The 27796-nt window shown below is 39.8% G+C and overlaps 1 protein-coding gene and 1 non-coding gene across 2 annotated transcripts in view; one reads left to right on the top strand and one right to left on the bottom strand.

Moving 5' to 3' along the window:
* Positions 1–316: 316 nt before the first annotated feature.
* TTC29 (tetratricopeptide repeat domain 29) overlaps positions 317–27796 on the bottom strand; it is a 248518-nt gene continuing 221038 nt past the window's right edge. The window contains exons 10-11 of the mRNA XM_068990160.1: positions 900–969; positions 317–367 (exon numbers count right to left, since the gene is read on the bottom strand). Coding sequence (XP_068846261.1) covers positions 337–367; positions 900–969 — 101 coding nt within the window. The 3' untranslated portion in view covers positions 317–336. The remainder of the gene's footprint in view (positions 368–899; positions 970–27796) is intronic.
* On the top strand, positions 16523–16650 carry LOC138094179 (U6atac minor spliceosomal RNA). Its single transcript, XR_011146215.1, has one exon. It is a non-coding gene; the product is annotated as a U6atac minor spliceosomal RNA (small nuclear RNA).

Here is a 27796-nt window from a genome sequence, read left to right as displayed (position 1 = left end):
TGATTTAATCATTAGACACAACCAAATTTCAATTCTAAAGTAGCACTATTTCTTGTAGAATAATGGATAAGAGGAAAATTTTACAGTTTAGCTTATGGATAATTATTGGTATTCCTAAGCATTTGAGATAAATTTATTTTTCAAGAATTTAAATGTTTTAGGCTAAATTGGTAGTAAATTGTAATACAAATTCCAATGAAAACATAGTCATAGTTTTGTTATAACCCTATCTTTATTATAACTCTTTCTGTATTATTTGTAACATACTCCTGTAACAGGTATTGAAGACTGAGGTGGTACATTTCTTCTTCCTTTGTTGCTGGATCAAAAGCTGGTTTAAGTGTCATTTTTTTGATTACCTGAAAATCTAAAATAAATTATGAAATTTTATATTGGGCTAGAAAGTTAAAAACACACTCACACACACTTGCCACATTACAACTGACCTTGAACAACATGAGTTTGAACTTTGGGAGTCCACTTATATGCAGACTTTTTCAACAGTAAATACTGCAGTACTATACAATTGGTGGCTGGTTGACTCTGTAGATGCAGAGCTGAGGATATGGAGGAAACAAGTATATGAAGGGCTGACTATAGGGTATATGGATACTTTCCACTGTGTGGAGGAGGGTTAGCACCCCGACCTCCATGTTGTTCAAGGATTGACTGCATTTTGTATTCTGTAATTTTTAGACTTACCTGAAAAGATTAAAAGTACTTAACCTTATGTAAAGTACATTTGTGATTTTTTTAATGGTGTTTCAGTATTATCTATGACTTATCAAGTGTTAGATGAAGTTACTTTTTCTGTGTGTTTGGAGAGTTACATTGTATTAATATTTAGTATCTTGTATAATATGGATACTTAATAGAAAGTGTAACTTGATTTATCATACCCACTGGATTCCTCTTCCGAAAACTCTGAGGTGTGATATAAACTTTCCATTGTGGATCTTCTAAACTCTCCTAAAGAAAAAAGATGTATACATTTAATGTTTTATCTCAAATACAGTTTACAGTTCTTACGAGTTTGAACCTGGAAATCCCTTTTCGGGGTATCTGGTGTCTCAGACAGTAAAGAAACTGCCTGCAATGCAGGAGACCCAGGTTTGATCTCTGGGTTACAAAGATCTCCTGGAAAAGAGAATGGCAACCCACTCCAGTATTCTTGCTTGGAGAATCCCTTGGACAGAGGAGCTTGGCGGGCTACAATCCATGGGGGTCACAAAGAACTGGACACACTGAGGGATTAACATAATACACAACAACTCTTACCCGTATCAACTGTGTGTAATGTAATGTTATATAAACACAGCTGTTATGTATCACTTGTGTTACAGAGAATATTGGTCAAAGATGGCCACAATGACATCTCCCACTCTGCATGTTCCTTAGAAGTATGACCTTGCCATTTCCCGTTCAAGAGGTAGAATCCAATTTCCCTCCTGCTGAAACTGAGCTAGGCTTTGGACTCTTTTGTAATCAATAGCATGTGGAGGAAGTGACTTCATGACTTCTGAAGCTAAATCAGAAAAAGCTATGCTGCTTCCATTCAGTTCTCTTAAGATGCTTGCTTTGGAGGAAGCCAGTTGCCATATATGAAATCCTACCACCCTGAGATTGCCGTCCTGCAAGGCCATGTATAGATGCTCCAGTTGACAGTCCCAGATGACCTTCTAACCATCCCACCAAAGCTCCAGTCAGTTAGCAAATCCACCCAACTGTCAGTTGAGTATCATCACTAGGTAACTTCAACTGATGTCCAGCCAAGCCATACTGGAGTTCCTAACCCACAGAATTCTTGTGATATATGAAACACCAACTGGAATAAGCCACTGTTTGGGGATCAGACGACTTGTTAAACAAAAACTGAGGACAATTAATTTAGAGACCGATATAAAACATCCAAATAAATAAGATTTAGGAAACTTAGACATGAATTGATACACTAGTTTGTTACTTAACCTTCTTATCTGCCCTTCCACTTTTGACTTGAAGGCACTGGGATGTATCTAACAAGATGCTCTTTATCCTTGCTGATGACAGGTGTCCATGTGCCCCTTCATTTCCTGCATTCTACTTTTCATAAGGTTTGGCACATTTCATATTTGGTCCCTATCTCTCACCACAACTCCTGAAATATTTCCACTGTATTCTCACTTTATTTTCTGAAGTTTCTTTTCCTGTCTTGCTCTGACAGAAACCTGGCTGTCCTCTGAGGATACTGCCAGCCCAGAAACCCTTTTACTTTTTCTTTTCCTTGGTCCTCTTACTACTGGACGTGGAGAAGGGCAGGTGTCCTCCTCCCTATTATTCTCTTTCAGGGCACCTGCCTTCCCTTCTTCTCTTCCTGAAACTCACGTCGTCGGTCACATACTCAACTACTGTCATCTCCCTGCAGCTGCAGTATTCTCAGGTCATTGGATCATTGGCCTATTGTCACTTGCTGACTACTTTCTTCATGTAGCAATTTAAATGTTCATGCAGAAGACTCTTTCGCCCTGGATCTCAATTCTTTGAGCTCTGTTCTTTTAGGCTGTGTCTTTACCTTACTGCAGCCGCCAGCTCCCATGCTCATTCTCAGACTTCGCCACTACCAGTAACTGCAGGCCCCCTCAGTTACCTGCATTCCACTAGCTGACTACCAGCTTTCATCCTTTCTAGATCACTCCATCTATTACCCCGCCACCAGCAGTTCTTCAACCCTACTGGGATTTCCAGTTCTATCATCTTTTCATTGTTCCTCTCTGTTTTGATTTCCTCTTTCCCTTCTTTGAACCGTTTAAATTCCATGGTCATTCACCCTCTTGCATAAGCGCTGACTTCCTTACCCTTTTCTCACTTTGTTGTGCTCACTTGACAAAACTATAACCCTAGGTAAAGCCAACATGCTGCCTATTCCTGTCCAGAAGCATAAGGCTCAGCTGGAAAAACATACAAGTGGGTCTCACTTTAAATTCATGGTCACAGACAACAGGGGGAACCCTTCACGGCTTCCCAGGTGGCAAAGTGGTAAAGAATCTGCCTGCCAATACAGGAGACGCGTGATACGCAGGCTCAATCGCTGGATTGGGGAGATCCCCGGGAGTAGAAAACGGCAACTCAGTCCAGTATGCTTGCTCGGAGAATTCCATGGACAAAGGAGCCTGGTAGGCTACAGGTCCCAAAGAGTTGGACAAGGCTGAGCCTGCATGCATGTCATGTCATTAATATGTTCAGGCCATCCTATTAAACATTCCTAAGTCCGTTCATTCTTCCACTTTCCTAGATGACTTATTTACTCTTTTTTTTTCCATTTTCCAAAACCTACAACTCTCCATATGCATCATAATCCTCATCTGATGATTTATTTTCCATTTTCATAGAGGAAATAAAACACAGTAGGAAAAAGCTTCTACAAGCTCTGTGTCAAGAGTTATTCTCTTAATTCTGTCCTGTATGTTTCATGCCCCCATGCTCCTCTCTGAGGCCAACCCCGCTACTTCTTTACTAGATCTCATTCTCTCTTGAATACACAAGACATGGCTCCAGTAATTCCTTCTGTCTTTCACTTATCAGTTTTTTTGTACTCTACTAAATCTTCCCCATCAGCATGTACAGATTTGGTTGAAGACACATGAATAAGTTATCATCAATGAGTGTGGACAGAATGATACACACTGCTTCTGGGTCTGAGCATTAGGCAATGGGCATTCATTTCTCCTTAAACTTTCCATTTCCTCAATCTTGAACATGGAAAATTATGATTTGGTTCCGACCATGTGGATGATAATGACATCCAAGTCAGTGATTCTCAACTGGGTGATTTTTCTCCACAGGGAAGATTGGGAAACATCTGCAGATATTTTTGTTGTTAAAACTGGTAGGTGGAAGTGCAATTGGCATCTAGTGGGTAGAGACCAAGGATGCTGCTAAATATCTGACAATGCTCATGACAGACATACCATTCTCCCCCCCAAAAAAATTATTCACCTCAAAATTTTAATAGTGCAGTATTGAGAAACCCTGCCCTGGAGGATGGTGGGGCAATAAGACAGAAGGTCAGGGCCTTCTGAATGCCTGTGGGACTACCTTGTAAATGTAGACAGCTCACTTCAGGATTAGGGAAGAAACAAACTTCCCTATACTTAAGCTACTGTACCTTTGGGACTCTTTGTAATAGAAGCTTAGCCTTTACTTTAACTAATATATTTCATCACTCTTTGAAGTAAAGAACTACCTTGGGCTTCTCAGTTGAATGTTTTCAATGCATCACAATATAGAGAACCATCCAGACATCCTAATGCCTGTTTTATACTATCTAATGTCTTCAATCTAGCACTCCCTTTGGTTTGGCAGGGTGTAACAATATTTCTTGCACCCCATTCCAGTACTCTTGCCAGGAAAATCCCATGGACGGAGGAGCCTGGTAGGCTGCAGTCCACACGGAGTGGCTAGGAGTTGGACACGACTGAGCGACTTCACTTTCACTTTTCACTTTCATGCATTGGAGAAGGCAATGGCAACCCACTCCAGTGTTCTTGCCTGGAGAATCCCACGGACAGGGGAGCCTGGTGGGCTGCCGTCTCTGGGGTTGCACAGAGTTGGACACGACTGAAGCGACTTAGCAGTAGCAGTAGCAGCAGCAGTAGCAACAATATTTCTTAAACTGGAGAAATTGTTCCTGGACTTTCCAACTTTGAAATTATACCTGGCTGGTCTCAAATAATTGTTTAACATTCATTTCCCAGGTGTTGAGCCAAGGTGATTTTTATTGTGAAATATTTCCAAGTAGATTCTCTGAGAAGAATAACTGTATGCACAGCTTTCCTTTTACTCAACTTGGGTCACAGTTTCTGGTTTAAATAAAAGACATTCACACTCGCTGTGTTGTTTTTCAGTCATTCAGTCATGTCCGACTCTTTCTGACCCTAGGGACTGCACCACACCAGGCTTCCCGGTCCTTCACCATCTCTTGGAGCTTGCTCAAACTCATGTCCATTGAGTTGGTGATGCCATCCAACCATCTTGTCCCGTCATCCCCTTTTCCTCCTGCCTTCAGTCTTTTGCAGTTCCAGGGTCTTTGCTAATAAGTCAGCTCTTCGCATCAGGTGGCCAAAGTATTGGAGCTTCAGCTTAAGCATCAGTCCTTCCAATAAATATTCAGGATTGACTCCCTTGAGGATTGACTGGCTTGATCTCCTTGCAGTCCAATGGACTCTCAAGAGTCTTCTCCAACACCACAGCTCAAAAGCATCAACTCTTTAGTGCTCAGCCTTCTTTATGATCCAACACTCACATCCACACATGACTACTGGAAAAACCATAGCTTTGACTATCCAGACCTTTGCTGGCAAAGTAATGTCTCTGCTTTTGGTTGGTTACACTGCCTAGGTTGGTCACAACTTTTCTTCCAAGGAGCAAGCATCTTTTAATTTTACGGCTGCAGTCACCATCTGCAGAGATTTTGGAGCCCAAGAAAATAAGTCTGTCACTCTTTCCATGGTTTCCCCATCTGTTTGCCATAAAGTGATGGGACCAGATGCCATGATCATCATTTTTTGAATGCTGAGTTTTAAGCCAACTTTTTCGCTCTCCTCTTTCACTTTCATCAAGAGGCTCTTTAGTTCCTCTTCATTTTTTGCCATTAGGATGGTGTCATCTGCATATCTGAGGTTATTGATATTTCTCCTGGCAATCTTGATTCCAGATTGCACTTCATCCAGCCCAGCATTTTGCATGATGTGCTCTGCATATAAGTTAAACAAGTAGGGTGACAATGTACAGCCATGATGTACTCCTTTCCCAATTTGAAACCAGTCTGTTGTTCCATGTTTGGTTCTAACTGTTGCCTCTTGACCTGCATACAGGTTTCTCAGGAGGCAGGTCAAGCAGTCTGGTATTCCCATCTCTTTTAGAATTTTCTACATTTTGCTGTGATCCACACAGTCAAAGGCTTTAGCATAGTCCATTAAGCAGAAGTAGATGTTTTTCTGGAATTCTTTTTTTTTTCCAAGGCCCAACGGATGTTGGCAATTTGATCTCTGGTTCCTCTGCCTTTTCTAAATCCAGCTTGAACATCTGGAAGTTCACGGTTCATGTGCTGTTGAAGCCTAGCTTGAAAAATTTTGAGCATTACTTTGCTAATGTGTGAGATGAGTGCAATTGTGTGGTAGTTTGAACATTCTTTGGCATTGCCTTTCTTTGGGATTGGAATGAAAACTGATCTTTTCCAGTCCTGTGGTCACTGCTGAGTTTTCCAAATTTGCTGGCATATTGAGTGCAGCACTTTCACAGCATTATCTTTCAGGCTTTGAAATAGCTCAACTGGAATTCCATCACCTCTATTAGCTTTGTTCGTAGTGATGTTTCCTAAGGCCCATTTGACTTTGTACTCCAAGATGTTTGGCTCTAGGTGAGTGATCACATCATCGTGATTATCTGGGTCATTAAGGTCTTTTTTGTATCATTCTTCTGTGTATTCTTGCCACCTCTTCTTAATATCCTCTGCTTCTATTAGGTGCATACCATTTCTGTCCTTTATTATTCTCATCTTTGCATGGAATATTCCCTTGGTATCTCTAATTTTCTTGAAGAGATCTCTAGTCTTTCCCATTCTGTTGTTTTCCTCTATCTCTTTGCATTGTTCACTTAGGAAGGATTTTTTTTTTTTTAATCTCTGCTTGCTATTCTTTGGAACTCTGCATTCAGATGGACATATTTTTCCTTTTCTCCTTTGCCTTTTCTTATTTTCTTTTCTCAGCTATTTTTAAGGCCTCCTCAGACAACCATTTTGCCTTTTTGCATTTATTTTTCTTGGGATGGTTTTGATCATGGCTTCCTGTATAATGAACCTCCATCCATAGTTCTTCAGGCACTCTATCAGATCTAATCTCTTGAATCTATTTGTCATTTCCACTGGATAATCATAAGGGATTTAATTTAGGTCATACCTGAATAGTCTAATGGTTTCCCCCACTTTCTTCAATTTAAGGAGTTCATGATCTGAACCACAGTCAGCTCCTGGTCTTATTTTTGTTGACTGTATAGAGCTTTCCCATCTTTGGCTGCAAAGAATATAATCAATCTGATTTCAGTGTTGACCATCTGGTGATATCCATGTGTAGAATCGTTTCTTGTATTGTAGGAAGAGGGTGTTTGCTATGATCAGTGTGTTCTATTGGCAAAATTCTGTTAACTTTTGCCCTGTTTCATTCTGTACTCCAAGACCAAACCTGTCTGTTACTTCAGGTATCTCTTGACTTCCTACTTTTGCATTCCAGTCCCCTATGTTGAAAGGGACATCTTTTTTTCCACTGTCATAGGAAACCTTAACAAAGGTTAACTTACATAAAGGAAGATATGAAGTTATCATCCAGGTGTTTGGAGATTTCTGTTCACTTGCAATAAGGTGAGAATCATGGGACGGTTGACTCTTGGTTCCATCTTGTAAAAGCACTCAATTTAATTCCTAACTTAGTTTTCCTGCTGTAGGTCTGACTTAAGGTATGATCTAAGATGTTTGACCTATAGGTCTTCAAGAAAGCTGGAAGATTAGGACCCCTATCGCTCCAACAAGGGAGACCAGAAACAATGCAAACTTGAGAGTGTGGCATTTGCTTACACCGCTTACCATTTCAATAGAAACAAGTATCTCCTTGTTAATAACAGTGAAAGTGAAAGTGTTAGTTGTGTCCAACTCTTTGAGACCCCATGGATTGTAGCCTGCCAGGCTCCTCTGTCCCTGGAATTCTCCAGGTGAGAATACTGGAGTGGGTTTCCATTCCCTTCTCCATAGGATCTACCCCACCCAGGAATCAAACCTGGGTTTCCTGAATCGTATGCAGATTCTTTACCATCTGAGCCAAAGACTCTCAAAGCATAGATTCCCATAAGTGGGCAAGAAAAGGATCTGATTTCACCAGCTTTTAGCTTCACCTTGTACCAAAGAGCAATAGAATAAGTCAATGATGCTGAATTGCAATAAACCTACAATCCCATTCCTTTACACAAAGACAATGGCATATAATTTTCATATAATACAGTTTGATACACAAATGAGATTTTAAAAATGCTATCTGTAAGTGAATATAAATTGAAAGGGAAAAGATGTTACCTGGTAGTTCTGTGGCTGAAAAGGTGAATGAAATTTTATCATTTTGTCATACAAAACATCTTAATGGTCTTAACAGAAAAGGCTAAATAATAACTCATATGTAAAGGTTGTGTCAGAGTTTATAGACTAGACCCCTGGTAATGGATTCAACCTTTCCACAACAAATCAAAAGTATTGTTGTATGCTCACATGAATATACAGCAGTCATTATCTTAAATTTAAAACTCACTATAAGCAGCAAACACATCGAGCAGGATATGAAGGCTGTATTGTATCAGTGTGGTCTGCAGAGAATTTCTTCATAAGGTTTTTGCCTTGTTGAAATATGTGTTGCAGTTCAAAGCTAAAGGGATTACTTCTGAATAGTCATCATAGAGGTTGATTACGTTCGTATATTATATTTAGCTGGACCCTGCAGGCTATTACTCCATTAGGTCTGCTGGTCCTGCTATTGTCAAAAAGTTGATCACCTCCTGTTAAAAGACTGTGCTTTCTGTTGACCTTATCAAAATGTCTCAAAGGGTTTTGTTAAAAATAAAATTCAGATTGTGTTTTATGAAAATGATTAAGAATAAATACCATGTATGAAAACTGCTCGTATCTTCTGGGTGACTGTAGCATTATGACATTGTTAACGAGGAGCTTATATTTTACTTTTGCATTGCAGCACAATTTACTTAAAGACATAGATTCAATTTTAGTAGAAATAGCTCTTTTTCATGCTGAGAGTAGAGAGTCTCAGAAACTGATTTCCAAAAAATGAGAAGTCACTACCCCTGCCCCATGTATTCAGAGCATATAGAATTAACACCATGGAAGTAAGCCCAGTATATCAGCATTGATACGGTAGTACATCTACAATGGCCTATTACAATGTGGTTTTAAAAGGTAACTCTACTGAGAACAGAGTATATACACTGAAATTTGTCATTCACACTTGATAATCAGAAAATCACTTTAAATAAATAAATTAAAATTTAACTGCTTATCCTCTAGACAGCATTATGTCATTTCATTCAGTTAATCACAACAGTAGAAAAATTTTAAAGAAGCGAGTTGAATATATATATACTTATAATCCTGAGTCCAATTGCCAATATAAGGCATATTTTAATAAACTTGACTTTTAACCTATGTCATTAGGAATGAGCTACAGATTAAGTAGCAAAATGAAATTAGATCTTGGACAAAGATATTGACAGGGGTGGTTTTATTATTTAAAATAACCTATATAAAATTTTCACTAGAATCACATTACAAAAGCTTTCCTTTGGGAACCAAGATGATTTTGAAGCTATCTCAACTGAATGGCTCATCTCTGAATTATTATTCCCAGGAGTGGTGATGGGTTGGCACAGACATGTCCTTTTGGGCATGGTCCTCCTTGTAACTGATGGTGTGTAAAATGGCTGGTCAGAGATACAGCCTGTGAGTCTGGAGTGCAGCCAGACACACATTATGCCCTAATTAGCACTGTTCTCTCATTGACTGAACTCTTCAGCAAGGGGAAGCTTCCTCATATTCCTTGTACTCACTCGCCTTTAGCCACCTCACTCGATACTCACAATGGAGGACGAGTGGGTATCGGTCAGGAGGAAGCAGATGGCACATTCAACTGGGACTCTGAAGAGACATTAATGCAGGGGCCGTTAAGAGACAAGGGCATTAAATGCTGAAGAGAGCGTGGAGAAAAGGGAACCCTCTTATACTGGTGGTGGGAATGCAAACTGATGCAACCACTCTGGCGAACAGTATGCTGCTGCTGCTGCTGCTAAGCTTCGTCAGTCGTGTCCGACTCTGTGTGACCCCATAGATGGCAGCCCACCAGGCTCCTCTGTCCCCAGGATTCTCCAGGCAAGAATACTGGAGTGGGTTGCCATTTCCTTCTCTGGAAGAACAGTATGGCAATTCCTTAAAAAAACTAGAAATAAAACTACTATACAACCCAGAAATTCCACTACTGGGCATATACTCTGAGGAGACCAGAATTGAAAAATACACAGGTACCCCAGCGTTCACTGAAGCACTGTTTACAACAGATAGGACATGGAAGCAACCTAGATGTCCATCGGCAGATGAATGGATAAGGAAGTTGTGGTATATATACACAGGGGAATATTACTCAGCTGTAAAAAGAAACGTATTTGAGTCAGTTCTAATGAGGTGGATGAACTTAGAACCTATTATACAGAGTTCTGAAGTAAGTCAGAACAAGAAAGACAAATATCACATATTAACACATATATATGGAATCTAGAAAGGTGGTACCAATGATCCTGTGTGCAGGGCAGCAAAGGAGACACAAAGAACAGACTTTTGGTCTCAGTGGAAGGAGAGGGTTGGATGCTTTGAGAGAATAGCATTGAAACATACACATTACCACATGTAAAATATCCAGGGGAAGTTGGTTATACCACACAGGGCACCCAAAGCCAGAGCTTTGTGACAACTTGGAGGGCTGGGGGTGGAGGGAGGCGGGAGGGGGGTTCAGGAGGGAGGGGATATATGTATGCCTATGGCCGATTCATGTTGATATATGGCAAAAACAATCACAATACTGTAATTATCCTCCAATTAAAATGAATTAAAAAGAAGAGAGAGAGAGATAAGAGCAGAACTTGAACAACAAAGGATGCTGGGGCACTCAGCGACTGGCAGTGGAAGGATGCTATGCCATTATCTTCCCCAGGCCAAGAGTAAAGAGGAAGAGGAGGGAGTTATTGGACTCGGGAGTGAGGGATGAAAGTTTAGAACAGGGCTCACCCAACCGAGCCTAGAAGCGGCTGTGGTGTCACAGATGTCAGGACAGAGCTGAAGTCAGGGGTAAGTGCAAAACTCTTGACCTTTTTACCACATAACCTCTATTCCCTGGCTGATGACTCGTTTGGATAAATCCAAACTAGGAAGATAGAAGGCAATGAAACTGTGAGATGCAGTCTGAAGTCAGTCTCCTGGGATACACAGCAAAGTATGAGAATGGATTTTGTGTGTGAGAGAGAAAGAAATTGCATATAATAATCACAAAGTGCAAATGTCACCAGTTTGGCCACGTGAAGCATGGTTTAAGTGTCAACATCCTTGATGGTAGCATACGATTTGACGCTTCTTTTTTTTCTTGATTTTCTTTCCCTTTTCTCTTTTTTCACCCCTACCCCCGTTTTCGGTAATACTGGTTTGTCATTCATGGAACTTCTCATTTTATAGTCTATAACAATTCTGTGAACAAAAGCCTGAGATGACAGAGTTAATCCCACTTTACCACACAAACAAACCAAAAACAACAATGAAAACCAACCAAACAATCCCCACCCTTGACCAAAACAAAACAAAACCATCAACATTTTCTTGGTAATACTTTCCTACTTTTTGTTAACAAACAAGGTAATCTGTTCCATTGGTGTTTTGAGGCAGAAATCATGATGTGGTTATTCTATATCTGATGAGTGTAACGTCAAGATATAACAAATTTTAAACCAGGATACATCTTCTAAGTTTGGGTAGATTTGGTAGATGCTCTTAAACTGACCTGTAGTCTTTTATATTGCAGGTTCTCAGTTCAGCTCACTTCAGTCCCTCAGTCGTGTCCGAGCATTTACGACCCCATGGACTGCAGCACGTCAGGCCTCCCTGTTCATCATCAACTCCCAGAGTTCACTCAAACGCATGCCCATTGAGTCAGTGATGCCATCCAGCCATCTCATCCTCTGTCATTCCCCTTATCCTCCTGCCTTCAATCTTACCCAGCATCAGGGTCTTTTCAAATAAGTCAGTTATTTGCATCAGATGGCCAAAGTACTGGAGTTTCAGCTTCAACATCAGTCCTTCCAATGAATATACAGGACTGATTTCCTTTAGGATGGACTGGTTGGATCTCCTTGCAGTCCACGGGACTCTCAAGAATCTTCTCCAATACCACAGTTCAAAAGCATAAAGTCTTCGGTGCTCAGCTTTCTTTATAGTCCAACTCTCACAACCATACACGACTACTGGAAAAACCATAGCCTTGACTAAATGGACCTTTGTTGGCAAAGTAATGTCTCTGCTTTTAATGGCAACCCACTCCAGTATCCTTGTCCAGAAAATCTCATGGACAGAGGAGCCTGGTGGGCTGCAGTCCATGGGGTCGCAAAGAGTTGGGCACAAATAAGAGACTAACCCTAACACTAGGTTGGTCATAACTTTTCTTCCAAGAAGCAAGCGTCTTTTAATTTCATGGCTGGAGTCACCATTGTGGTGATTTTGGAGCCCCCCCAAAATAAAGTCTGTCACTGTTTCCCCATCTATTTGCCATGAAGTGATGGGACTGGATGCCATGATCTTAGTTTTCTGAATGTTGAGCTTTAAGCCAACTTCTTCACTCTCCTCTTTCACTTTCATCAAGAGGCTCCTTAGTTCTTCAATTTCTGCCATAACGGTGGTGTCATCTGCATATCTGAGGTTATTGATATTTCTCCCGGCAATCTTGATTCCAGCTTGGGCTTCTTCCAGCCCAGCGTTTCTCATGATGTACTCTGCATAGAAGTTAAATAAGCAGGGTGACAATATACAGCCTTGACATACTCCTTTTCCTATTTGGAACCAGTTTGTTGTTCCATGTCCAGTTCTAACTCTTGCTTCCTGACCTGCATACAGGTTTCTCAAGAGGAAGGTCAGGTGGTCTGGTATTCTCATCTCTCTCAGGATTTTCCACACTTTATTGTGATCCACACAGTCAAAGGCTTTGGCATAGTCAATAAAGCAGAAATAGATGTTTATCTGGAACTCTCTCCCTTTCTCGATGATCCAGCGGATGTTGGCAATTTGATCTCTGGTTCCTCTGCCTTTTCTAAATCCAGGTTGAACATCTGGAAGTTCACGGTTCATGTATTGCTGAAGCCTGGCTTGGAGAATTTTGAGCATTACTTTACTAGCTCGTGAGATGAGTGCAATTGTGTGGTAGTTTGAACATTCTTTGGCATTGCCTTTCTTTGGGATTGGAATGAAAACTGACCTTTTCCAGTCCTGTGGCCACTGCTGAGTTTTCCAAATTTGCTGGCATACTGAGTGCAGCACTTTCACAGCATCATCTTCCAGGATTTGAAATAGCTCAACTAGAATTCCATCACCTCCACTAGCTTTGTTCGTAGTGATGCTTCCTAAGGCCCACTTGACTTTGCATTCCAGGATGTCTGGCTCTAGGTGAGTGATTATCTGGGTCGTGAAGATATTTTTTGTATAGTGCTTCTGTGTATTCTTGCCACCTATTCTTGATATCTTCTGTTTCTGTTAGGTCCATACCATTTCTGTCCTTTCTCAAGCTCATCTTTGCATGAAATGTTCCCTTGATATCTCTCATTTTCTTGAAGAGATCTCTAGTCTTTCCAATTCTATTGTGTTGCTCTATTTCTTTGCACTGATCACCAAGGAAGGCTATCTCTCCTTGCTATTCTTTGGAACTCTGCATTCAAATGGGTGTATCTTTCCTTTTCACTTCTTTTCTTTTCTCAGCTATTTGTAAGGCCTCCATTTTTCTTTTTCCATTTCTTTTTCTTGGGGATGGTCTTGATCCCTGTCTCCTGTACAATGTCACGAACCTCCATCCATAGTTCATCAGGCACTCTGTCTATCAGATCTAATCCCTTGAATCTATTTCTCACTTCCACTGTATAATCGTCAGGGATTTGATTTAGGTCATACCATTACAAGTTCTGGTACATAGCAATTCCGCTTTCAAAGGCTTCCATTAATATTTGAAGTCTATTAAAATTTATACAAGGTTCAGAAGTATATTCAAACTCAAAATTATAGCTTTTTTTCCCCCTTAAGCATCATTATCTTAAATACAGAATGGAGCCAGACCGGATGAAGAATTGAATTGATTGCATTGACACAGTATTATCCTGCATTTCTTTTTCAAGATATCTAAACTTTTAATGAGAGTATCTGATTCACATCTATCAATCTGCCCTGACACTTTCTTAAGATAAATAAATACAGTGGTGATGTCTTCATACCATTTAAAAAATTTCTCCAGTGAATGCCACATTACAGATTCTGCATTATTTTCTAGTCAAGATGGAATAAACCAAAATCAGATTAATGTTTTCTATGAAACCACCCCTTTTCTCCCTCCCAAACCCTGTAAATCTCCCACTCTAAATCTAGTAAATCAGAATCTGCAATTTAAAAGGATACCAAGGTCATCTGCTTGCTCACTAAAGTTTGACATTTGCTGTTTTGTATAAATTTCTTCTTTCTTATATCTACTATTTAACATTGGAGCAAAACAGCCCATTTGGTAAGAGGAGGAAGGAGACCTGGTTGTCTTTTGTTCAGCTGCAACATTCAGATCATGAGTAAAAATGAAATTCGTTTCCGTGGATTGAGAGTGTATTTTGTATGAGGAGATATGATAGAACCTTTCAAATTTTATAAATTAAAAAAATCATATCCTAATTATTGTCAGATATTGCATTTTATTGAACAGAAGATGATGAACAATGAGTGTGTTGGTTTCTGTTGTGCAGCAAGGTAATTCAGTTGTACACACATAATACATAGACATATATTCTTTTTCGTATTCTATTTGATGCATGTTAAATTGCTTCAGTTGTGTCTGACTCTTTGTGACCTCATGGACTGTAGCCCGCCAGGCTCCTCTGTCCATGGGGTTCTCCAAGCAAGAATACTGGAGTGGGTTGCTATGCCTCCCTCCACGGGATCTTCCCGACCCAGGAATAGAACCCACATCTCCTGCATTGGCAGGCACGTTCTTTACCACTAGCACCAACTGGGAAGGCCATATTCACCCTCACTCCAGTGAATTCAAAAGGAGGAAGGTGAGTAACAGGAGAGCCTCTTAGGTAGCCGTATTGGGTTAGGCTCAGAGAGGAAGATTTATTTGACCTTGAGAAGAACTGCCGTGGAAAGCCTGTCAAGTTGTTGTTTGTCTAATTGTTGTTTTGTCTATTTTCTTGTCTTCTAGAGATGGTTTCTAAAGTAGTGGTTTAAAAAATTTGCAACATGTCCCAGGGATCTCCCTGAAGACCACTAACAGGACAACGGCTTGGGCAATGAGGGACTTAAGCCAGGTTTCCATCGGGTGTGTTGCTGCCTTTATTTCATTATACTTTGACTCAACCCCTAATGGATTCAGCTTCATAAAGTCAGAAAAAGAGAAAGAAAAGCAATTTATTCATGTTTTCACTGGAACTCACTGCAGACATGAAATTTCTCTAAAAATGCAAATCATTTGGTGCAACACAAGAGAAACTCGGTAACTAAAGCTCTTAGAGGAAAGCCCTTTCCCAGAGCTAATGTTCTTCCGCCCAGTGATTGAATAAATCGATCCATTTATTACAACATCTTCACTTAAGTTTTTTTTTTTAATCCCTAGATAAATGTGTCTAAGAGTACTAGAGGACTTTTCTTTATCACTAAGAAAACTGATTACACTTGTTAATTTGGCTTTTAATCCTAGATATAGCAAAACAAATACCATAAACAAGTGTACAAGAAATCAATATAGATCTGTTCAATATCAGATTGATCAGAAAAGGATTTAGTAAGATTGTAAGATGTAAAATGCCAATGTACAAACAAAGCCCTTACTTATGTAATATGGCTTTAGACAAGCTCTGGATCTGAGAGAAACTATTTCTGAAAACAGAAATGGTGTGCTTTTGTTGCATTAGAGAGAAATCCCCAGAAGGCCTACCTATCCAAGGTATTTAATGTGAATATTTGTTTCTAAATGATTTCTTTTCTTTTGTCCAGCCAATCTTGTTAATTCACGGAGCACCCTATCACAGGGTCTTCATGTACACTTAACAAGTGTAAGGTTGGTCATAAAAAATAGATAAAACAACATTCTTAAAAGCTCAGATATCACAAGGAAAGGTTGTCAGCCATTCTTTTCAGAGGTGAGGACAACGAGAAATAAAAAGTGTACGCAAAGGCTTCTCAAATGCTGCTTAGACCACCTCTGGGTCTAAAACCACAGGTGTTTTGTAGAAGCCAAATAGCAATCCAATTGCTCAGTGAACACTTTTGATGAAGCATATTTTAAATTCCCCTTGTATAAAAATGAGTGAGAAGAAGATTAATGCTACTTTACTGTTCAAGTGACACCAATTTTGAACGGGGCTTTTCCAATAGTGGGTAGAGCTTATGTTGAACACACACTGTGTCTGTCCACTGGTAATCCCTTTTCAGTTGTCATTCATTCAACAGATATTCACTGAGTACCACCTGAGTGAAAAATATACATTTGAGAGTGACAGATGCTGGGGTACAGTTGGTAGCAGTGTTCAGGTGAGATGGATTCAGGAGTCCATGGCTGGGGAGAGGGTTGTAGTGGAGGACTCAGCATGATTTTCTGTACTAGTGCCTGGTCTTCAGAGAAGAAGTGAGAGCCTTATGTACAATTTGTTAAAGCAATTAATAGCGCTATATGAAAGGAGAGAAGGTTAGCACTCCCCTGGACAAGGATGGAAGAGGTCCTCAGGCCTGCCAACACGCATATGACTGCCAACACAGGACACGTGGGTTCAATCCCTGGGTCAGGAAGATGCCCCAGAGGAGGAAATGGCAACCCACTCCAGTATTCTTCCCTGGAGAATATCATGGACAGAGGAGACTGGCAGGCTACAGTCCAAGGAGTTGCAAAGAGTTGGTCAAGACTGAATGACTAAGCAACAAACAACTATGAGGGAGCAGAGGGTCTGGGAAAAAAAAAAATACTAACACATTAAAAGAATACATATAAATGCATTTAAGTGCTTGTATCAGGGAACATAAGCCTGTTGGGCTTCCCATGGTCAGACTCAGAGTCTTTGATAGGTTGATTGGCGGGTCAAATACTTGAGGAGCAAAGAATCTCGTGTTAGAGTTTGTATCCTTAATGTGTGTACATTACACACCTGAACGTGTATTTTGACGTGAAGATGTCATTTTTGAAAAAAATTTTGTGGTTTGAATATAAGTATGTAATCACAATTTTTTGTAATCTTCAGATTATAGGCTTTTCTCTTCTGAAAAGTAATATATTCATCCCTGTACCTTGCATGGTATCTTCAGTTCAGTTCAGTTCAGTTCAGTTCAGTCACTCAGTTGTGTCTGACTCTTTGCGATCCCATGAATCACAGCACGCCAGGCCTCCCTGTCCATCACCAACTCTCGGAGTTCACCCAAACTCATGTCCATTGAGTTGGTGATGCCATCCAGCCATCTCATCCCCTGTCGACCCCTTCTCCTCCTGCCCCCAATCCCTCCCAGCATCAGTCTTTTCCAATGAGTCAACTCTTCCCATGAGGTGGCCAAAGTATTGGAGTTTCAGCTTTAGCATCAGTCCTTCCAAAGAACATCCAGGACTGATCTCCTTTAGAATGGACTGGTTGGATCTTCTTGCAGTCCAACAGACTCTCCAACACCACAGTTTAAAGCATCAATTCTTCAGCGCTCAGCTGTCTTCACAGTCCAACTTTCACATCCATACATGACCACTGGAAAAACCATAGCCTTGACTAGACGGACTGTTGTTGGCAAAGTAATGTCTCTGCTTTCGAATATGTAGTCTACATTGGTCATAACTTTTCTTCCAAGGAGTAAGTGTCTTTTAATTTCATGGCTGCAATCACCATCTGCAGTGATTTTGGAGCCCCCAAAATAAAGTCTGACACTGTTTCCCCATCTATTTCCCACGAAGTGATGGGACCAGATGCCATGATCTTCGTTTTCTGAATGTTGAGCTTTAAGCCAACTTGTTCACTCTCCACTTTCACTTTCATCAAGAAGCTTTTTAGTTCCTCTTCAGTTTCTGCCATAAGGGTGGTGTCATCTGCATATCTGAGGTTATTGATATTTCTCCCAGCAATCTTGATTCCAGCTGTGCTTTCTTCCAGCCCAGCGTTTCTCATGATGTACTCTGCATAGAAGTTAAATAAGCAGGGTGACAATACACAGCCTTGACGTACTCCTTCCTATTTGGTACCCGTCTGTTGTTCCATGTCCAGTTCTAACTGTTGCTTCCTGACCTGCATGTAGGTTTCTCAAGAGGCAGGTCAGGTGGTCTGGTATTCCCATCGCTTTCAGAATTTTCCACAGTTTATTGTGATCCACATAGTCAAAGACTTTGGCATAGTCAAAAAGCAGAAATGTTTTTCTGGAACTCTCTTGCTTTTTCCATGATCCAGCGGATATTGGCAATTTGATCTCTGGTTCCTCTGCCTTTTCTAAATCCAGGTTGAACATCAGGAAGTTCACGGTTCATGTGTTGCGGAAGCTTGGCTTGGAGAATTTTGAGCATTACTTTACTAGCGTGTGAGATGAGTGCAATTGTGTGGTAGTCTGAGCATTATTTGGCATTGCCTTTCTTTGGGATTGGAATGAAAACTGACCTTTTCCAGTCCTGTGGCCACTGCTGAGTTTTCCAAATTTGTTGGCATATTGAGTGCAGCACTTTCACAGCATCATCTTCCAGGATTTGAAATAGCTCCACTGGAATTCGATCACCTCCACTAGCTTTGTTTGTAGTGATGCTTTCTAAGGCCCACTTGACTTCACATTCCAGGATGTCTGGCTCTAGGTGAGTGATCACACCATTGTAATTATCTTGGTTGTGAAGATCTTTTCTTGCTACCTCTTCTTAATATCTTCTGCTTCTGTTAGGTCCATACCATTTCTGTCCTTTCCTGAGACCATCTTTGCATGAAATGTTCCCTTGATATCTCTCATTTTCTTGAAGAGATCTCTAGTCTTTCCCATTCTGTTGTTTTCCTCTATTTCTTTGCATTGATTGCTGAGGAAGGCTTTCTTATCTCTCCTTGCTATTCTTTGGAACTCTGCATTCAGATGCTTATATCTTGCCTTTTCTCCTTTGCTTTTTGCTTCTCTTCTTTTCACAGCTATTTGTAAGGCCTCCCCAGACAGCCATTTTGCCTTTTTGCATTTCTTTTCCATGGGGATGGTCTTGATCCTTGTCTCCTGTACAATGTCATGAACCTCTGTCCATAGTTCATCAGGCACTCTGTCTATCAGATCTAGTCCCTTAAATCTATTTCTCACTTCCACTGTATAATTATAAGGGATTTGATTTAGGTCATACCAGAATGATCTAGTGGTTTTACCTACTTTCTTCAATTTAAGTCTGATTTTGGCAATAAGGAGTTCATGATCTGAGCCACAGTGAGCTTCCAGTCTTGTTTTTGCTGACTGTATAGAGCTTCTCCATCTTTGGCTGCAAAGAATATAATCAATCTGATTTCAGTGTTGACCATCTGGTGATGTCCATGTGTAGAGTCTTCTCTTGTGTTGTTGGTAGAGGGTGTTTGCTATGACCAGTGCGTTCTCTTGGCAAAAGTCTATTAGCCTTTGCCCTCCTTCATTCTGTATTCCAAGGCCAAATTTGCCTGTTACCCCAGGTATTCCTTGACTTCCTACTTTTGCATTCTAGTCCCCTTTAATGAAAAGGACACCTTTTTTAAGGTGTTAGTTCTAAAAGGTCTTGTAGGTCTTCATAGAACCATTCAGCTTCAGCTTCTTCAGTGTTACTGGTTGGAGCATAGACTTGGATTACCATGATATTGAATGGCTTGCCTTGGAAACGAACAGAGATCGTTTCTGAGACTGCATCCAAGTACTGCATTTCAGACTCTTTTGTTGACCATGATGGCTACTCCATTTCTTCTAAGGAATTCCTGCCCACAGTGGTAGATATAATGGTCATCTGAGTTAAATTCACCCATTCTAGTCCATTTTAGTTCACTGATCCTTAGAGTGTCAACGTTCACTCTTGTCATCTCCTGTTTGACCACTTCCAATTTGCCTTGATTCATGGACCTGACATTCCAGGTTCCTATGTAATATTGCTCTTTACAGCATCGGTTCTTGCTTCTATCACCAGTCACATCCACAACTGGGTATTGTTTTTGCTTTGGCTCCATCCCTTCATTCTTTCTGGAGTTATTTCTCCACTGATCTCCAGTAGCATATTGGGCACCTACCGACCTGGGGATTTCCTCTTTCAGTATCCTATCAGTTTGCCTTTTCATACTGTTCATGGGGTTCTCAAGGCAAGAATACTGAAGTGGTTTGCCATTCCCTTCTCCAGTGGACCACATTCTGAGTATATACTTAATGTTTCCTGAATGAACACAGCTTGTAGCTTATGATTTGGTTTTAAAAATGTGACAAGTGATAACTGGAAGTTTGGGATTGACATATACACACTACTACATATAAAATAGATAACTTATGAGGACCTACTGTATAGCACGGGTAACTTTACTCAATACTCTGTAATAACCTATATGGGAAAGAATCTAAAAAAGAGTGGATTATATATATTTATAAGAGTACACTTTGCTCTAACATGAAACTAACAAAACATTGCAAATCAAACTAAACTTCGATAATTTTTTTTAAAAAAATGCAACATATCATTGACAGAGGAATGGATAAAGAAGAGGCAATACATATATACAGTGGAATATTACTCAGCCATAAAAAGAATTAATGCCATCTGTAGTAATGTGGATGGACCCAGAGAGTGTCATACTGAGTGAAATAAGTTAGAGAAAGACAAATATCACATGACATACTTATATGTGGAATCTGAAATATGACACAAGTGAACTTACCTACAAAACAGAGACAGACTCACAGACACAGAGCACAGACTTGTGGTTGCTGAGGCGGAGTGGGGAGGGCTGGATTGGGATTTGGGGATTAGCAGATGTGAGCTATTAGATGCAGAATGGATAAACAAGGCTCACTGTATAGCACAGGGAGCTATATTCAATATCCTGTGATAAAGCAGAATGGAAAAGAATATAAAAAGAATATATATGTATAACCGAATCACTTTGCTATACAGCAGAAAGTAACACAGCATTGTAAACCAGATATACTTTAAAAAATTCTCAACTCCGCTTATACCAAAAAATTGTGATATAATAAAGTATTGCTTGGCACAAAGCAGATGACCAATAAATATCTATTGAAAAACAGAATAAATGACCTATGACTGCCCTTAAAAGTTCAGGTGAGAGCACAAAAGACAAAACTATTGGTCTGAAAAGCCAGCTAATTTAGAAAAAAGTTCCCCAGCAAGATCTATAGATAACTCTTTAATGAATACATAAGAAGTACTCAGTTTTAAAGAACTTGCTTTCTTCTTAAATATATTATTTTGTCATCTTTCTAGAAAAGCAGAAAAAGTCTAAATTCTTAGTTAATATATCTGAAGTGCTTCAGAGAAGAAAAGGGATCTTTATACATAGTTGCTAAAACTAATTTAAAACAGTTGAATTTGAAAGAACTACTTATTTTCTGGAGGGGAGCATTATATCATTTTTTAATTGAAGTATGGTTGATTTACAATGTTGTGTTCAGTTATACATACATACATTTTTCCCAGGTTATTTTCCCTTGTAGGTTATTGCAAAATATTGAGTATGGTTCCCTATGCTATACATTAGGTTCTGGTTGGTTATCCATTTTATATATGGTAGTGTGTATATGTTAATCCCAACAGCCTAACTTATCCTTTCCCCCTTCCCCTCTGGTAACCATAAGTTTGTTTTCTATGTCTGTGGGTTCATTTCTGTTTTGTATATAAGTAAAAAGCCCACTTATTCAAAATTTGTTTCTTTTCCCTGGTGGCTCAGACAGTAAAGAACCTGCTTGCAATACAGGAGACCAGGTTCGATCCCTGGGTCAGGAGGATCCCCTGAAGAAGGGAATGGCAACCCACTCCAGTATTCTTGCCTGTAGAATTCTGTGGACAGAGGCTACAGTCCATGGGATCATAAACAGTCAGACACGACTGAGTGACTAACACTTTCACTCTAATGAAAGAAGGTTTAAGCTACACAAAGTATCTTAATTTTTATGGATTCTGTTGTTTTAAAGAGCAAAGAGGATATGGAGTCACTTCTGTGCATTTCGGTTATGTAATTGTATTAGGCATAGAGGAGAGAAAAGAGGAAGACAGCAGAATCAGAAGACTGCTTTTCCTTACTACACAAATAACCTCCTCCTTTCAAGTTCACCTTCTTTGGCTCTCTTGCAATGTGGCTGGGGGAAAGAAAAAGTACCGTATTTCATAACTGACAATTTATATGTGGAAAGACAATACATAAATTATGTTTTAATGAATGGGAAACTATTAAAAATGATGACAATACATATTTAGATGACAAAAATTACTTGAAAAGGTTTATTTTTTATGGTTAATCCCATTAAGAATAAATTAAGTTGAAGAAAAATATAAAATAAGATTTTCAGTTATAGGACTATATCAAATTTTTAAAAAGGCCACATCAAATTTACAAGTATATATACAATACATAATTATATGAATATTTGATATATAAATAATAGGGATATATAAGTGCTGCTGCTGCTGCATCGCGTCAGTCATGTCCGACTCTCTGCGACCCCATAGACGGCAGCCCACCCGCTCCCCCATCCCTGGGATTCTCCAGGCAAGAACACTGGAGTGGGTTGCCATTTCCTTCTCCAATGCATAAAAGTGAAAAATGAAAGTGAAGTTGCTCAGTTGTGTCTGACTCTTCAAGATCCCATGGACTGCAGCCTACCAGGCTCCTCCATCCATGGGATTTTATATAAGTGAATATAATATAAATATATTAAAACATGTATAGTATAGATACAAAGTATATATATGCATACATATACATATATATATTCATTGCAATTTTTATTTAAGAAACTGGGAGTAAAAAACCAAATACTTCATGCAGTTTAAAGTTGTGTGAATCTGTTCCTGCATCTTGCAGCACTTTTATCATATGTGCTGGGAATGTCAAGTGAGTTACATAACAATTTGAGTAGCGTCCCTTGTAGCTTTACATCTAAACCACCTATCTAAAAAACTTCTCTGACACAACCTTGCCTGTTATCTCAGTTCTCTGTCACTCATGCTGATCTGTTTTCTTATTTAACAGATGACATAATGCTGGAGAGGATGTGGAGAGAAGGGGACCCTCCTCTACTGTGGGTGGGAATGTAAATTGGTACAGCCACTATGGAGGACAGTATGGAGGTTCCTCAAGAAACTAAAAATAAAACTACATGGCCCAACAATCCCACTCCTGGGCATATAGCCAGAGAAAACCGTAATTTGAAAAGATATGCGCACTCCAATGTTCACTGCAGCACTCTTTACAACAGCCAAAACATGCAAATGTAAATGTCTATTCATGGAGGAATAGATAAAGATCTGGTACATATACACAATGGAATATTACTCAACCATTACAAAGAACAAAATAATGCTACTTGTAGCCATACGAATGACCTAGAGATTGTCCATACTAGGTGAATTAAGTCAGACAAAGAGACACAAATATTTTATGATATTTGGTGAAGTGTATCTCCAGATCTCTGGCTTTTTTTTTAAACTAGGTTGTTTCTTTTCTTACTGTTGAGTTTTAAGAGTTCTTTGCATATTGTGAATAAGGTTCTTTATCAGAAGTGTCTTTTGCAAAGATTTTCTCCCAGTCTATGGCTAGTCTTCTCATTCTCTTGACTACTATTTTTTTAGTACATATGGAGTTGCTTCATTCATTGCTAATAGTGTAAGAGTGTTTCACCTATGGATGCACCATAATTTAACCAGCCACTAAATGCCTTGTTGAACATTTAAATTGTTTGCAACCTTTTATAGTTACAATACTGTGAATCAATACTTAGGCATTTGTAAGGCTTTTGCCTTTGTTCTTCCTTCAGTCTGGATTGTCCCTCACCCTTCTCCCCACCAACAGACACTTATGTTCACTCCCTTACTTTAATAAGGTCTCTCCCGAAATGTTACCTCTTCTGAAAGGTCTTCTTTAGCCATTCTATCTAAAGTAGAATTGTCCGATTCCATCACTCTCTGTCCATACACAGTGGGATATATATATCATATTTTACTGCATGTTACATCATGATGTATTATGTCATGTTATGTGCTTATGTTTGCAGCTCTAGATTCCCCTCTAGTGAATAAGCTGGATGAGAATGGAGACTATGTTTTATTTGCTGCTGTATCTCCAGTGCCTCAGACAATGCTTAGCACATAGAGATGCTTAGTAAATAGGTGAAAGAATGAACAAGCAAATGAATGAATGAATGTGTTGAGTAAACACAGAATTATGGGTCAAAGCTGTGTGCCCTTTAAATGTCTATAACTGCCAGACCACTCTCCCTAGAGGTTGTATTTAGTCTTTTACCAGTAATACATGGGATATAACTGTACCATCACATGCTCACCAAACATATTGCATTATCAAACTTGCCAATTTGAAAGCTAAAAATTTCTTCTTATACTTTTCATTCACATTTTTCTTATCATGAGTAAAGATTAGCATTTTTTCACTTTTTAAAATTGTACACAATTTTAAAATTCACTTTTCAGTAAACTCTCCATATCCTTGTTGTTGTTGTTGTTGTTGTTAAAAATGGGGTTACTGGTCTTTGGCTTACTGATTTATGATCTCTTTTTATAAAGAGATGGGATCTTTGTGATATTTACAGATTTTTTCCCCAGGTTCATTTAAAACTTTAAAAAAAAAAAAACTCGTTTGTGGTATGTTGTCATGTAGTACTGCTTTATTTTTATGAAGGCACATTGCTAGTTTTCCTCTTCTGGTTGTAGAGTTCGGTTGGTTACCCTGTGATCTCAGGTCTCTTATGAGCTCAAGAAAAATTTATTTTGCAGATTTTGTAGTTCTGTTGTTGCTGTAAGGATGAGAATGACATTTTTTCTAGCTTTCTACATTTAAGCAGAAGTTAGAAGACTATTAATTTTTACATATTAATTTTGTATCTAGTCATCAAATTATAAGGATTTTCATTTGCTTTTCCTTGGTTTTTCAATTAAGTGATTATATCTACATAAATAAGCATGCACTCTTCTCATCCTTTTCTAGTTCTTATATATCTTCTTTTTTTTTCTATGACAAGGTTAAAAGATAGCCGTGATAGTGGGTATCTTTATGTTATTATTATCTTTAATGGAATTATTCCTATCACAGATAATAAATTTTATTAAATGTATTGTGCTCTCCATTGGAATAATCAAGTGATCTTTCTCTTCAGTTGTTCATGCACTCAGCAAATTGGTGAGACACATATAATGTGTCTATGTTCTAAGTTTTGGGGATACAATACTGAGGAAAGGAAGTGGAGATGAATCTTGTTGTCATGGAGTTTATATCTCTAGAGGTTAAAGACAGATGGTAAATAAATAAAACATGTTATGTCAGATGATAATATATGCTATAGGGGAAGCAAAGTGTATACCTATAAGGAATGTATATTCGTGTGTGTGGGGGGTGGTTTGCAACTTTTAAAAGTATGACCAGGGAGAGTGGGAGGGAGGTCCAAATGGGAGGGGATATATAGCTGATTCACATTGCTGTACAGCAGAAACTAACAACATTGTAAAGCAATTATACCCCAAATAAAAAAGTATGACCTGATGATATTTGACTGAAATTCTAAGGGAAATACGCTTTGGAAATATCTTGAAGGAGCACTGCACAAGCAAATACGAAGGTCCTGGTGTGGGAGCACGCCTGGTGTGGTCCAGGAACAGAAAGAGGACCCCTACGGGCAGAGGAAGAGAAGCACAGGTCGGTGAGATGAGTAGGAAGATTATCAGAGAGGTGACGGAGGGCCAGATCACGCATGGTCTCACAGGCCACTGTGGGCACGTTAGCTTGCACTCCACGTGAGATAGGAAATCATTTGGAGGGATTCTAAGCAGAGAAGTGATGTAATCTAACTTTATTTTTAAAGGGTAACTCTGAAAACTATTGAGTAGATTGTATAGGAAGCTATTTAACAGTCCAAGCAAGATTAGGATGGCTTGGACCATGCCGTAGCAGGGAGATCATAAGACGTTACATGATACTGGACACATTTTTAAGGAACAGGATTTGTTGGCAGACTGGATGTGGATGTGAGGAGACTAAGGACGACACTCACGTTTAAATCTGTACACGAATGGGCTCCCCAGGTGGCACTAGTGGTAAAGAGCCTGCCTGCAGATGCAGGAGACGCTATCAGACACGAGTTCGATCCCTGAGTCGAGAAGGTCCTCTGGAGAAGGGCATGGAAACCCGCTCCAGTATTCTTGTCCACGGAGAACCCCATGGACAGAGGAACCTGGTGGGCTATAGTCCATAGGGTCACAAAGAGTCAGACATGACTGAAGCAGATTAGCACCCATGCACAAATGAAGCATCCATTAACTGGGACCTGAAAGCCTAGGGGAGCACTCTTTGGGCTCATTTGAAGTTAAGTGATGAGAGGATGATTTTGCACCTTCCAAATTTGAGATGTCTGGTAGATATCCAAGTGAAGATGTCAAGGAGGAATTTGTGTACAGAATTCAGGGGAGGGCTCCAGGCTGCATATATAACTTTGAGCTCACTTCAGTTGTGTCCGACTCTGTGCGACCCCATAGACGGCAGCCCACCAGGCTTCCCCGTCCCTGGGATTCTCCAGGCAAGAACACTGGAGTGGCTTGCCAATTCCTTCTCCAATGCATGAAAGTGAAAAGTGAAATTGAAGTCGCTCAGTCGTGTCCAACTCTTCCCGACCCCATGGACTGCAGCCCACCAGGCTCCTCCGTCCCTGGGATTTTCCAGGCAAGAGTCCTGGAGTGGGGTGCCACTGCCTTCTCCATCTATTAATGAATAACTAATACTTAACCCATGAAACTGGAGGAGATAAATAAGAGAATGAGTGCAAACAAAAAAGAGAAGAAACTAAAGCTCAAGCTATGAGTCTAATATTTAAAGATCAGGTAGACTGGGTGGAATCAGCAAAGGAGACTGAGAAGGAGCGGCTAGGGAGGAAGGAGGAGCCAATGAGGTAAACCACTGAGAAGAATATTTAAAGAAGAGGGAGTGCGACTTCCCTGGTGGGCCAGTGGCTATGACTCTAAGCTCCCAATGCAGGGGGCTTGGTTCAATCCCTGGTCAGGGAACTAGATCCCACATGCCACAACAAAGATCAAAGCTCCTGAGTGCGCCAACTAAAACCTAGTTCAGCCAAATAAACAAAGAAATATTAAAAAAAGACAAAGGAGGAGGGAGTAATCAACCCTGCTCAGGGCTGCTGATAGGTCAAATAAGATGAGGAGGGCTGGGAAATGACGACAGGGTTTGACGATGTGAAACTCATTGACGAGCTCGAGAAGAGCAATCTTGGTAGAAGGTGGGACGGAACTAAGTGGTTCAGGAGCGAATGGGAAGACAGTAATTACAGACAACTAACATAGATGACTCTTTAAATTGCGATAAAGTGAAATAGAGAAATGGTACAGTAACTGGTGAGAAGTTGTGAGGTTAAAAGACGAGAGAAATGACAGTACGTTCATATACTGATAAGAATGATCTACAGGCCATTTAATGCAGATGGAGAGGGAGGGGAGAACTGTTGGAGGTAATGGCTTTGAGAAAATGAGAATGGATGAGACATAGTACACAGGTGGACAGGTTGGCCTAGGCTAGAAGCGTAACAGTCAATCCTCAGTAAAAGGAGAGACTGTATATTGAGCAGAGATGTCAGTGAATGAGTAGACGTGAAGATATTTCACTGAAGTATTCTTTTGATTTTTTAAAAAATGAAATAAGAAATAGGGTCATCAATTGAGAGTGAGGATGGACAAGAAAACTGTTGGAGGTTTGGGTAAAGGGGACA

Source organism: Capricornis sumatraensis, chromosome 17 (assembly GCF_032405125.1).
Source record: "Capricornis sumatraensis isolate serow.1 chromosome 17, serow.2, whole genome shotgun sequence".
NCBI classification, from domain to species: Eukaryota; Metazoa; Chordata; class Mammalia; order Artiodactyla; family Bovidae; genus Capricornis; species Capricornis sumatraensis.
Note: the sequence above shows the minus strand (reverse complement) of the source record. Positions and strands in the feature narration are given on the sequence as shown.